The sequence below is a fragment of the Carassius auratus genome, chromosome 10 (assembly GCF_003368295.1).
Source record: "Carassius auratus strain Wakin chromosome 10, ASM336829v1, whole genome shotgun sequence".
In the NCBI taxonomy this organism is placed as follows: Eukaryota; Metazoa; Chordata; class Actinopteri; order Cypriniformes; family Cyprinidae; genus Carassius; species Carassius auratus.
The window spans coordinates 20,206,232-20,219,615 of NC_039252.1; the positions used below are offsets into that span (position 1 = coordinate 20,206,232).

General features: G+C 38.3%; 1 protein-coding gene across 1 annotated transcript; it reads right to left on the reverse strand.

Moving 5' to 3' along the window:
* Positions 1-2,274: 2,274 nt before the first annotated feature.
* On the reverse strand, positions 2,275-10,853 carry LOC113110243 (neuropeptide Y receptor type 6-like). Its single transcript, XM_026274329.1, has 2 exons — positions 10,557-10,853; positions 2,275-4,113 (listed from the first exon to the last, which is right to left on the reverse strand). The coding sequence occupies exon 2, from the start codon at positions 3,995-3,997 to the stop codon at positions 2,861-2,863; it is 1,137 nt and encodes a 378-aa protein (XP_026130114.1). The 5' UTR covers positions 3,998-4,113; positions 10,557-10,853; the 3' UTR covers positions 2,275-2,860.
* Positions 10,854-13,384: the final 2,531 nt, after the last annotated feature.

A 13,384-nucleotide genomic window follows, 5' to 3' on the forward strand; every position in this document is an offset into this window, starting at 1 on the left:
AGATTCATGTTACGACCTTTACTTTGAGTCATATTGTGAAGTAATGAGCAATAAGAGAGAATGGCATAAAATAGTGTTGCAATATACAGCTGCTTTGTAAAACAGAGAGAGAGAGAGAGAGAGAGAGAGAGAGAAAAGCCAATTTCTGTGAAATATGAAATGAGACTGCAACTTCAGATTTACATCTTAAGTAAAAAGAAAAAAAGAAAAACACCTAGAATGATAGACATAGCCTGTATGTTACTTTACATTCACTTTCAACATTGTAGTAGGCCTACAGAATGTCTATATGGAAATAGATAAACACAGCAGAACCAGAGAAAAAAAATTGGTTATCTAACCAATGGCTTATTATAACTGGGTCATTATTGTTCTGCGTTACCTTTTGTAATCTGTAACTGTATTTCCATAAAAAAGCAAATCAATGTTTCAGAACATGTTTCTGGTCAAAATTAAGACACATAAACTTTATGAATTATGACTTGGTAATTTATAAAAGAACAAGAATAACAGTATGGAAAAACAAAGCTAGCATTAGCAAGTTAACAATTGTTCAAGGATTGATAGCTAGCTTGCAAAGGGATTGTATTATCTTTTAAAAATTGATATCACATTGATTTTTGTAATATCAAACAGAAAATCCAATTCATTTCTAATACTTACCGATTCTCAACCACTACTTTTCCCTCCAAAATAACATCATTCTCTGCTAAGAGTCTAAATGGATAATTTAACCTCTGTTTACTTAACCTGTGAAATCATGATTAAAAACTGTATATTAAATATTTCATCAGTAAACCAGATGAAAATGTGCTGATTAACTAAAGTAATGCCCTTAAACATCAAAGACTCAAATGTGCTGCATTTGCAAGTAAATCTGATTGCAGAAAGACTATAGGGGAGATTCTGTCATATCAAGCTGTACACATCAAAGCCGCCAGGCCTCTTTAAATGACGTTTGAATAAATATAATGCAAAAGGGACTCATTTTCGATTAGAGCAGCACAGATAACCCACGGCGTGCTAATAAACTGCGGTAAGAATTATAAAACAGTTAGGAGATGGAAATCCCTCTGGACAAACGACAATTATCTGTTCCTATAATCTCAGAGCTCTCTTGCTGGAGCGTCCCCTGAGGCTTGGGCCTACACATAAATGTACCGAATCGATGGAGGATTGTCTTCAAACACTTCACTTTCAGATATTGTTGGTGACGTGCTGGAAATCAATGGCAATTTAAAATAAGTGCATCTTAACCAGAATGAGAAAACAAGGTTAGGTGAAAACCTTTTATCTGTGTGTCACACGTTTGATCTCCTCTAATAAGAAAACCACGGCAGCAGTGAAAAGAAATGGGACATGTGAGACAATAAATCAAGCGACCTGAGTTTTGTAACACCTCCGAACAGAACTCCTTGACCTGGAATAGATGTGATTTTAGCACCTGGGATGTCATGTCACAGACAGCACGCTGAAGACCGGCATGTTCTGGCATAATGAAACCGCTCTCTGTGACAAAATGCAAGATGTCCTTTTGACCAATGAACTTCCATGACCTTCATTTGTGTTTTTTTGATCTTGAAAACCTTTCAAGAGGTCACATTTCACCCAAAAATAAAATGATTTTTTCTCAATTTTATGAGACTCTCTTATACACTACAGTTATTAGACAGTAAATATATAACACCCAATGTATCAACATTTTTATTTCATTTTAATCATCTTCCCTTGACTTTTGATATTGCTGTGACCTTTATAGACAAACATGCTTGTAGATTAAACAGAGCTTTGGCGCAAGCAATACTGAAGTCATGGGTTCTTAAGGAATGCATGAGCTGATAAAATAAATACCTTGAATGCAAAAGTCAATGTAAAATGAACATCACAATTTTCTCTCTTTCTGTTAACATGCATTTAGTGGCTTGTGCATCGGTAAGTAACACAAACACACCTGCTGTATATGCAAATTATTCCATCTTCAATAATGAGCGTGCAAAACCATGCAACATAATTACTAACGCCACCAACGGACACCGAGAGTGAAGAGAAACAATAAGAGACTTTACATGGATGTCATGTTTCCAAATTTATTTGCACTTTCAGAACTACCATTTATAAGGCAACAAGAAAGTCAACACCAAACACTTTTGTTAGAAACTGACCTTTGCTTTGACTTCAATCATCAAGAGAATATGTAATACCAAACTGGCATTGGCACAGTCATGTGTCTACTGTAACAGAAGATGGATGTGTTGTTAAGCTAACACCAATGCTCAAATGTTTAATATGCTTCCCAATATTACAGAGGCACGATTTCAAAGTTAAAATGCAGCACAGGCGGTCTCACTAAAGCAGCACAATAAATAATAATAGTTACAATTCATTAAACACCACCACCAGCAACAACAAAACCAGACAGAAGAAATACTTTAGTGAGGGCACCGACTCCCTGCTACAGTGAAGAAATAACTCAAAGAACTGTACATGAAAAGTACTTTCATTATACTATTTGCAACTTTCTAAAACAATCCAGCCTCATAAATCAGTCCTCCTTAACACGAACGCTTGAAAGTGTCATCAGAGGAATAATCACATTCTTGATGGAATATTTATCCTGTACAAGTCATACACAGAGACAGTAATGACGCCCTGTCTACCCTAGCTGTTGAGAACAAAACATCACACTGCGTTCCACACCTGGACCCCAGAAAACATGGCAACAGTGGGTTGAGGTTGTTTTTAGATCTCCTGGGTATGAACTGATGCAGAAACCCACATAGCAATTCAACGTCTCCATGGAAACAATGCTTGCTCGTCCTCAACCCCTCCCCTCCTTCTTCCCTCCGTTCCTGCCGTCTCTTTAGCAGTGAGCGCACTGTTCCGATCTCAGTAGAGAGCCCTGCTGCATGGATGACACCTTGGTGACGTCAGTGGCCACCGTCGAAAGCGGGAAGCTCTCGTAGGTCTCCGGTACACCCCAGCCACAATGGCAGCGCTGGAGTGTCGCCTTCAGCTCCTTCTGGAAGTTGGTGTTGAGGAAGCCATAGACCACTGGGTTGACGCAGGTAGACGCCATTGCCGTGAGGTGGCAGGCCGAGAAGATGACGTCGTGCTGGCAAGAAGGAAGCACCTGGTGGTACCAGTCAAAGATGGTGTTGAAGACGTTGAGCGGGAGCCAGCAGAGAGCAAAAGCAACTACGATTAAAACTAACATGGCGTTGATGCGCTGAGCGCCCCGCGCCTTCCTCTGCCGGGCCTCGGTGGCTTGCTCCACCATGTCCTTCCGTCTGCGCAAACGCAGGAATATGCGCAAGTAGCAGAGTAGAATGAGAAGCAGGGGGAGACAGTATTGGAATAGCAGAAGCGAGGTGGTGTATGCCAAACGGTTGCGTTCGGACGGCCAGAGCTCCATGCAAATCACGTGGTCGCTAAACGGGTTGAATGGAAGGCTGAGGTTTTGGAACGGAGCGTTAGTGAGGATGTTAAAGGACAGGAAGGGTAAGGAAATGAAGCAGGCCACCATCCAGGTGACCGCCACGGCTAGGTACGAATGGCCTGCGGCGGGTGTCCAGCCAGTGGGGTGGATGATGAGTTGATGGCGCTCCAACGCGATGAGGACCAGCGAGAAGATGGACACCGTAACGGACATGCACTGCACGAACGGCGTGACCTTGCACAGAGTCTCGCCCAGGATCCAGCGGTCCATGAGTGTGTAGATGACCGTCACGGGAAGGCACACCACGCACATGAGGATGTCGGAGCAGGAGAGGTTGGCGATGAGGATGTTGGTGACGTTCCTCATCTCCTTCTGTCTGGATATGATGAAGACCAGACAAGTGTTGCCCACCAATCCCACCGCAATAACGGTGCTGTAGGCCACGATCAGAAGGGTCGTGCCACTCACAGAGGGAGGGCACACGCTGGACTCAACCCATGTTCCCTGGCCCAACCCAGCTGAGGTGTTGCTGATGTTGTCCGAGTTCACAGAGGCCTCCATAAGTCCCAGAGTTGTTTGAGGAGAAGCTAAGCGTTCACAAAACCGTTAAACAGCAGATGAAAGTTGACTCATTGTTTAGGTCCTTCCATTTATTTGCAGACGGCCAGTTGGTTGACCTAGAGGAAAAGGAGCACGTAAAGACTGTTAGCAGGCATTAATATGGACAATATTTTGGGAGGGGTTTAATGGGGAAGGATTTAACTCTGCAAATGGGTCTCTGGGAAAAGTTAAACCCCCTTAATCCAAAGGATGTTTGTGGACTTGAAATCTGACCACAAACATCTTGTTTAAGGAGAAAACATTGCAAATCTCTCTTAAGTAGTTTCACCTCATCGTTTCTTGAATTAGCTCTCGTGTATGTTTACCAAAACACACGATACATTCTGCTCTACTAACGGCGTGGACTCAACTAATACTCTTTGCAAAAACTCCCTCGGGATGTTGACAGGTCATCCTGTCCGTTAAGCTGACAGATGGAGGTCTCTCTCAATAGAATTCTCTCTTTATCCTTTTTATCTCAGAGTTCTCTTTTCTTTACCCTAATATGGCTTTTATGTTGATAAAAGCAATCAAAAAAAAAAATATCACGCACTACAGATTTAAAAGCTGTCTAAACATTAGCACATTTTTATACAGAATTTATCTTGGCAGGTTTACCTGACGGTTTGGGAATTAAAAATCTTATTAAATTAAATAATGGAACTACTAACTACAGTATTTCAACTAGCACAGCATCTAACTTGACTTTACTTGACTCCTGTATTGCATACAGATAAAAGCATCAAATATTTTACTCCCGCTAAAGTCACTTAGGCTAATTTATTCCTTGGTTGGACCATTCTGAGTTTCTGGATAGAGTATGTGTTGTAATTAAGCCACTGCTAATATCTTCTCTCTCCTCCGAACCAACTGTCAGGAGTTTCACACCAGATTATTACGTCATTCATCTCACATGGAGGGGGAAGCTGATTCAGGGAATGCCTTACTGAGATTATGTACTCCACAGTTTCAATCCTTCACAGCTCTAAAGAGCATCATTTATCACACATAATCTTTTAAAGAGGACCTCTTCAATTGGCATTTTTACAGATGAAATCCCAGTGCTTTTAAAGGCTTTGGAAAAACATACGAGTACAAGACTAGGGTTTTCTGGTTGCCAGGGCATTGCTATGCAGTAGCTAAAGTAGACTGCTAGATGTTTTGGGTGGTTAACTGTAGGGTTAGGTAACAAAACCTGACATAAGCATCATCACCTCCAGCAATGGTTCATAAATATATTTAATTCAGAAAATACTCAAGAAGGCTTAAAGAACACTGATAAATATAGATTGACGCAGTAGAGTGTCTTTATGTTTCAACATTCAAAATGTTTCTATCTTCTTTTTGTTGAGCTGCAGATAGTGATACCTTTGTCCATATTAGGGATTTCCTGGAGTGTCATGAGTTCTATTACTTCTGTGATGCATATGTAGAGTTTCTGCGCGAGGGTGCCCTCTGGCTGCCAGTATGAATGAAAAAGACATTACATATGTTTATATTGATCAATATTGGCCAATCAATCCTATTTTGGGTAACCCCCCCCCCCACACACACACACACAACCCAACACACACATCTATTTTGGCCCCTAAATATGGCTTGGATCTCTTCTTTAATTCAAGTCTACTGAATTAGCACTCCCCAATAATGTTTCACATCAGTAAACCATAACCCTATGGGACACTGAATATGCATATATATTGAAATAAAATGTATGCAAATGTGACATTATAACTTTTAATGGTTTTTTTTCTATTTTTATTATTCAATTTTTTCTATTTCATTAAAATGCCAAAATAAAATATGCATAAGTCATCACTAATGCACAAAAGCATTCTTAGATAGAGGTCAGATTCAAGAATATGATACACCTGATATATGATACCTTTGATAGATGTGTCCTTCAGAGGATACAAAGTATCGTATTACCACAGCTCTGACATGCTGAGATATAATGGCATATATCAGAGGCGGCAGCATCGGAGGTTTGTGTGTGTGGAGAGAGTGACTCAAGAATTTAAGGGAGTGTGTGAAATTATATAAGGCAGAACTAAATTAATCATCTAATTTTCATATCACACAGACAAGTCTGAGCGACATGCTTTCATAACCGCTCACAGAGATTCTCTACTTGTGCAAATCAAATGCTCATTGTCATTTGAGATAAAAAGAAATTGAGGAAATGAATAAACCAAAAAGACAAAACCGATGGCAAATGAGTTCCAGCGTTTCCAGCAGACACTTAAATCAAGCTCAGAGGGTCAAAAGGAATATTTTAAGGGAGCAGTTGATCCAGAAATGAAGATTCTGACATTTTATTCACTTTGAAGTTATTTCCAACCCCCTTGAATTTCTTTCTCTTGTCAAACACAAAGGAAGAAATTTGTAGCAGAATGTTCACGCTAGTCTTCTCCATACAATGAAAGTGAATGGTGACCATCTTTGCTAAACAAGAAGACATATTAATATAATATAGCTTTCGTTTTCCATGAATAACAAGCATTTATGATGCAAATTGTTTATTTTTGTGTGAAATGTCCCTTTAACAAGAAAAGCTTATGTAAAAATCTTTACACAGGAAGCTGAAATACACAGCGGGATATTTATCATTATTTGTGAGCTCCTGATTAAGTGTACAAGGTCAGATCCAATAGATTAGGTCAGAAAACAAAGAGTGAATTGTGCCAAAGTGCTTTCTTCCTCAGTTAACCTTGAAGAGTTCGACTGATTTGACAGAAGCTGTAGCAGTTCATTAGCTTGTTCCTCGTGATTTGGATCCTGTCATTTTCACTGTAGCTGCCAGTTTCTTGTCAGGCAGCTAGTAAGCTGACAACAACTACCGCTCTCAAACACTTTGGTCAGGCATCTAGTATTACTGAGAGAAGATTCTTGCTTCTCCAGGAGAATATTAATGTTTTTCGGCAACCTTTTTGTTGGTATTTTATTATGCTTGCAAACCTTAGACTGCTATTTGACTCACATTAGCAGCTGTGAGTCACTTATCGACAGCTTTATAATGACCTTGAGATATGCCAGGCTTATCACAACCTCTGATTAAACAGACTCTTGAGGGTACTGTTGAGTCAACAAATCATAATGGGAGCGATCAAACCTAATCAAACCATTCAGTCCTAAGAAGATTGTGTTATTGAAGGGTTTCATTTTATTTAATCTGTCTTTTAAAATACCTTCTCCAGTCTAATCTTAAAAGAACAGTGCAACAAAAATGAATGAAAATGATTTTTTTGAAGAGTGTTTTGTCATTTAATGTCAGGGGTGTCCATTGAATTTGAAAATATCTTCTTTTGTGCGTCACAGAAGAAAAACATGTTGAAATGACATGAGTGATGACTACACTGAAAAAAATTATTTTTTATGAAGTTATAAATAAATAAAAAAAGATTACAAAAGTATATTTTACAAGAAAATGATGTTTCAGTCCTCAATTTTTTTTTCATTCAATGTAATACTTGCTGATTCTTTATAATTATTTGTGAAATTTACAAACTATTTTTTTTGTGAAAATTCTTTCAACATTTTTTTTTCCAGTGTATGAGTAGCCATTTTAAGGTTCAAAACAGCATATGTAACATTGATCTTTTTATCTGAACATGCCAAACACACACACACACACAAAATGCTATGCTATGTTTTCCTAAATTATCAGAAATTTGCTCAATTTTCGTCTGATGGATGGAAATGCGAATAAAGAAATCCCATAGATTTGCATTCAAGGAGAACTCATTTACTATCTAGAGACATAAAAACAATCTAATGTTTTCCACTGTAATCCACATAAAAATAGATCTACTGTAGCTGTCAGGGACTGAATCACATTTTGATTAAGAAGTGTATCCCTGAGATATTCTGATAACCATACAAACACATTTCCGGCTGATAATGTGCTTTACACAGATGACAATTACACATTTCAACAACCTTGGAAAGCTGTAAATTATCTCTCCTTTTCTTTTGAGTGAGCGCTCTCTCAACCTTCTTCAAAAGGACAATGACATGCTGCATATGGCAGGTGAAAGACAGTGTTGTGGATGTGGGTTCATGGCCAGAGAAGCCTTCAGCATCTCTGATTGAAGAAGAAAAGCCTGGCTCTCTGCTGTAGTGGATTTACATCAGTTCTGAGGAACACTGCTGGGTTTCCATAAATATGAGGATCCCTATAGGATGGTGGAAGGGCAATTCACTACATAGGATGCACACTGAAGGTAATAGCCCTGCCGAAATACCTCAAAGTGGCTCGAGGCGATGTGGTTCAAATCCATCTGGGCAGGCCAACTACACAGGGACAAGCCAATTTATTGTAAAATCAGGGTTGTAGAACAGCTTCTCTACGGCTTCAGCGTAGTCTATTATGATGGAGGACATAAAAATAGCAGGAAAGTATAAAGCTATGCTAAAATATTCACATAAGAATTCCTGAAAGGATCAGTTCCAGTTCACCCAAATGAAAATTCTGTCATTTACGTACCCTCAAACCTAGTCACTATTCATTTTCATAATATATCCTTATAACATGTGTACATATACACACAAATGGTAGTTTGTAATTTTTTAAAAGAAATTAATACTTTTATTCAGAAAGGATGCATTAAATTGCTGCATTTAGAAGGTAACAATCAAATGCTAATTTGAAATTGAATATTCATCTAATATTTCTATCACTGTTTTCACAAACATATTGATTCACTAACATTTCTCATCAAAGATGAAAACTGCTCAGTCAGCACATTAAAATGATTTGAATCATGTTTCACTGAAGACTGGAGTCTTGATAGTGAAAATTCTGCTTTGCATCACAGGAATACATTGCATTTTTAAATACATTAATAAAGAAAAGAGTTGTATTCAATTGTAATAATAATACTTCACAACATTGCTGTTTTTACTGTATTTTGCTTAAATAAATGCAACCTTAGTGAGCATAGGAGACTTTCAAAAACATCCGACACTTTTTAATGGCATATGTGTACAGGTTTTAAATAACATCATTTAGAGTGAGTAAATGATTACTGGATATACATTTTTGACTGAATCTTTTAATTTTAAGATGTATTTTAGCTGAATCTTTCACTAAAGGGAAGCGTAAAGACTAAAAATCTGTGACAAACCTTTCGGAGCATAGTTAAAATGTCAGATTTTGGGCCACAGGGCTGTATTTAAAATCTCAAACTTTAGCCCGTCCTCTGTCTAACTGCCGCAGGGCGTCCTTTAAGAGTCCCGCGGTGTCTACTCGCTCCGTAGGAGTCAGGTGTTCAAAATGCACTGGGGGGGGGAAGGCTTAAGCATAACATAAGTGTCATAAAAAATAGTGCTTTCTAGACACGTCATCTTCATCCAACTGATTAAGTTTCACAATTCATCGAAATGTATTACATCCATCCATTGACCTTTGATGTTTTCATCAGCCTTTTTAGGTCGGGAAGCCTCCCCTCACAACCTAAAGCTGCTTCACATCAGACAGACATATGTATGATCTCTGCCCATTGAGAACTCCCTCAAAACAGCACACGTAAAGATTTTTCTTTTCACCTTGAACCTCCTCATCCTCAGCTGGAAAATATTAAAGCCAATCAATGAGCTACAGAAAGGTCTATAAAAAATAAATACGCCTTATAATGTATTTTGCAATGGTTCTCAAGGTTTCACTGCTAGATGCAGATTTTACATTGAACATCAAGTATGAACCCAACCTAAAATCACTAAATCGAGGTCTATTTTAAGAGAAAAGGAAACTGTAATCACTATTACCTTGAGATCTTTCACACCTGTCGATCAAACTGCCGGGAGGGAGACACCATAATAAACACTCCACAAGGGAAGAAATCATTCTTAGTCTATATATAAACGTGTCTCTTTAATCTTGTGTCTCTCGAGCTGCGTAACTGAACAATCCTTGTGTCTAGCCTTGACAAGAAGCACGCATTATCTTCCGAGATTACAGAATTTCAATGCATACTGACAAATACATGCCAGACATCTTAAATCCCACTTGAGGAAATGATTATTCTTTCCCAGAATTACTATTTCCCCGTCACGTTCAGCTGTCAGATAGATCCTTCTATCAAGTCTCAAATTATAACTTGGTGGAAAAGGTGAAAACACTCTGACCTCCTTTCAGTTATCATTTCCATCAACATTTCACATAAGCACCAACTGACTTCATGCTCAGAGACTTGAGCAAACTGCTCACTAGATTGTTACACACACATTCTAAATTACTTTTCAAATAAGTAGAAGTTCTTTTATAGTAAGTAAAGGATAATTAAACCACGGATATATCAGAAAAGCTTCTTTTTATCTAAAAGTTCAAAATCATATCACATGCCAAAATTCAAATTATGAAAATCAGTTGCATAACTACTCAAAGCTGAAATGCGAGGAACGCTAGAAATTCCTTTAGACGCGTTTAAACGGTTCACGTCATACATCTGCTCAGATGTTCAGTTTTTAAATCTCTACAGTACAACGCGACATTTTCACCGTATTTATAACGCGATCTTACCAGTAAAGCTGTGTTTTCTCCAGCGCTGATGATGCCGACAGTGCGGTGAGGGTCTGAACTCGACTGATGACGGAGGAGGGGGATGCAGAAACTCCCTGCTCCAGCAGCAGCAGCTGTCTGATTCTCTGGACGGGACTTCAGGCGTGCAGATGGGCAGAAAGTGTCCGGATGAAACGCTGGGAAACTTTGCGTGGATGTGAATATTGGTGTCATCCAACCCTGCGCGCGCAGATTTCACGGGCTCTTTTGGCTCATCATTCGATTGGTTGTTGTTTGGAGCTCTGAGCAAAGCAAAGGGGCTTGATAGCGCTGAGAAAGGTTAATTAATAAGATTTTAATTAAGGCTAATTGACAAGTCACTGCTGTAATGTCACTGCGTTCGTATCAATTATTGATAAAAAATAAGTGCCTCTCATTTAGATGATAAATTTATCAAAAGTGATCTTTAGGGTTGAAATTGACACGGTTGTGATAATAAATAATGTAATATGGAATTATAAAAAGGATTCATTTAAAACGAAAAAACGCTTAGAAACATGTTTAACATGTTTGAAAAACATTACAACCTATAATTTTCTACAAATAATTTATTTCAGTGATCCTGAAAAACTATTAATTAATCTCTACAAACATTTGTCACGAATAGGCTATGCACGACATTATGAAAAAGTTTAGAACATCCCTTCAAGAGTTTTCTCAATATTAGCGCGCCAAACGGTCTAGCCTACATGTGTCCTTAGTTTTTGGACAAAATGGCGTCCTGCATGTTTGTTTTTGCCCAATTGGCATTGATTTGACAGACATGTTTACAGGACAATTGCATGAGTTTCCAGAAGTTTATCAGAAATTATCCTTTAAGGCAATGGTAATTAAACTCAAATCCCATTTATTCAACCATGAGGCCTGGGTTTTTCATAGTGAAGACATTTTCGAGAAAGGAGGTTAAGGAGATGATGTATTTTTGGTTCACTGAATGTTCAGCGAGAATGCCATAACCTTCCACACAAGCTATAACCTTCACTCACTGTGTCTCCAGCAGCTGAACTTTACCAAAGTAGACATTTGCCAAAAATTAGATAGTCAAACACATGTGCTATGCAGACTAGATTGTTGCTTTTTCTGACGTATTGCTCCTTGATGCAATTAAGGGTCAAAATTAATTCCACAGACTCCATTTGAACATGACAGTATGATTTAAAAACAAATGAAATCTAAGACATCTCAACACTGGTCTATTGTTGAGAACTGGTAATCACATCAATTTGGGTGAATAAATGAGTTTTCGGCCCTGGGAAAAGGATTGCAGACAGAAGATAATAAAAGGAGCAGAGCATGCAAGACAACGAAGGCAGGCCGGAGAAGAAACTGTCATTACGAATAACGCTCTTTCAACTCAGGAAAAATAGGAAAAGAAATCCGAGCGAGCATGCTGTCTGCTGCCTAACCGAATGTTTGATTAGATGTGCGGTGGGAGTTTGAGTCACTTCGGTGGCAGGTGCGATGCAGTCGGTGATGATGGCTAGACCTTGACGTGTGAACTGAGCATGGAAAATTTTAAACTCCCTTCACTGATTCTTGCCTATTATTTACTGCACAGGTCTATTTTTGGCATATTCGTGATGTAAAGAGTGTCTTATACAAGAAACCTTGCAGGGGGGTGGAATGTTTTACTTTGTTTTTGGTCTTTAACTAAACCCATGCTGTTAAAATGCAAATGAGCTTCTCGCTACCACTCTCAGAGGTACTTCAGGTGCAAAAGACACTTTGAAGAGTAGAACTTGAGCAGTCTGCACAAGAAAAGCACGCCACTGTTTGGAGCAAAGGATGTTCAAGGTGTTATTTTCTTTTCTTCTTTGAAAGGAGAGATTTAATCTAGTGAATATATCTGAGTAGGTTTATTTTCTTTATAGTCAAGTGTCTTGACTAAAAGGCAAATTTTATCCATAATTTCCATGGAAAAATGTCTTTATGGGGCATGTTGTCACAGTTAGCTGGACTGTCAAACGGTAAAATGTTACAGAGCAAAAAATAACTGATAAAAAGAGCAAAAATGTAAATGTAACATAAAAAGTCAATCTTTTGGTCAACAGAATAAATCGTATTACAACATTTTAAACCTTTTTTATTTCATTAAAATGTACATATTATAGTTGGCTTTTACCAGCTTTATAAACTTTTTTCTTTTACCTCGGAATATCAGTTTTAAAATCATTCTGATGGTAAGCGTTGATTCTGGGAGCCGTTAAGAAATTACAAAACTGTGTGAAAAGGGTGATTTGCTTCACGGCAGCAACCAATGCAGGTGTACAGCTATTTACTGTAATTATGACAGTGATATATTTACGGTAGATAATTTAATTCACTCAGCTGTATGGGGTTCCAAAACTCGCAATTATTGTGCTGTATTAGTTTGGAGGACGTAAGTTTAGGTGTTTAAAGGCATGTTTGATCATAATTTTAATTGAACCTTGCAAGAATGCTCTGAAAATACTGTATATCTTGTTTTCTGGGACTCTGTCTGACAAGTAGCCCCGTTTTTGTTTGTTTTGTTATATGTTTTTTTGTTGTTGTTTTTTTTACAATAAACAGGAAGAATAATGAAGACAAAATATGTTGGTCAACTCAAATCAGAAAGTTATCAAGTGAAAGGATGCCACTTCAAGCTCAGTGGCTTCATTTCGCACTTGAGAAAGTGAAAGCATCCTAATTCTGAGTCTTAAGTGGTGAAAAGCTTAAAAGTCTAAACAGTTCTTGGGGAAATCCCAGGAAAATCTCCATGGCACTACTGAAATGAGCTCACTAAGCTCCTGATGTCATCCAGCGCTCGT

Bases quoted from the DNA above. Each gene is read 5' to 3' on its own strand.
- LOC113110243 (XM_026274329.1), bottom strand. From the start codon at position 3,997: ATGGAGGCCTCTGTGAACTCGGACAACATCAGCAACACCTCAGCTGGG.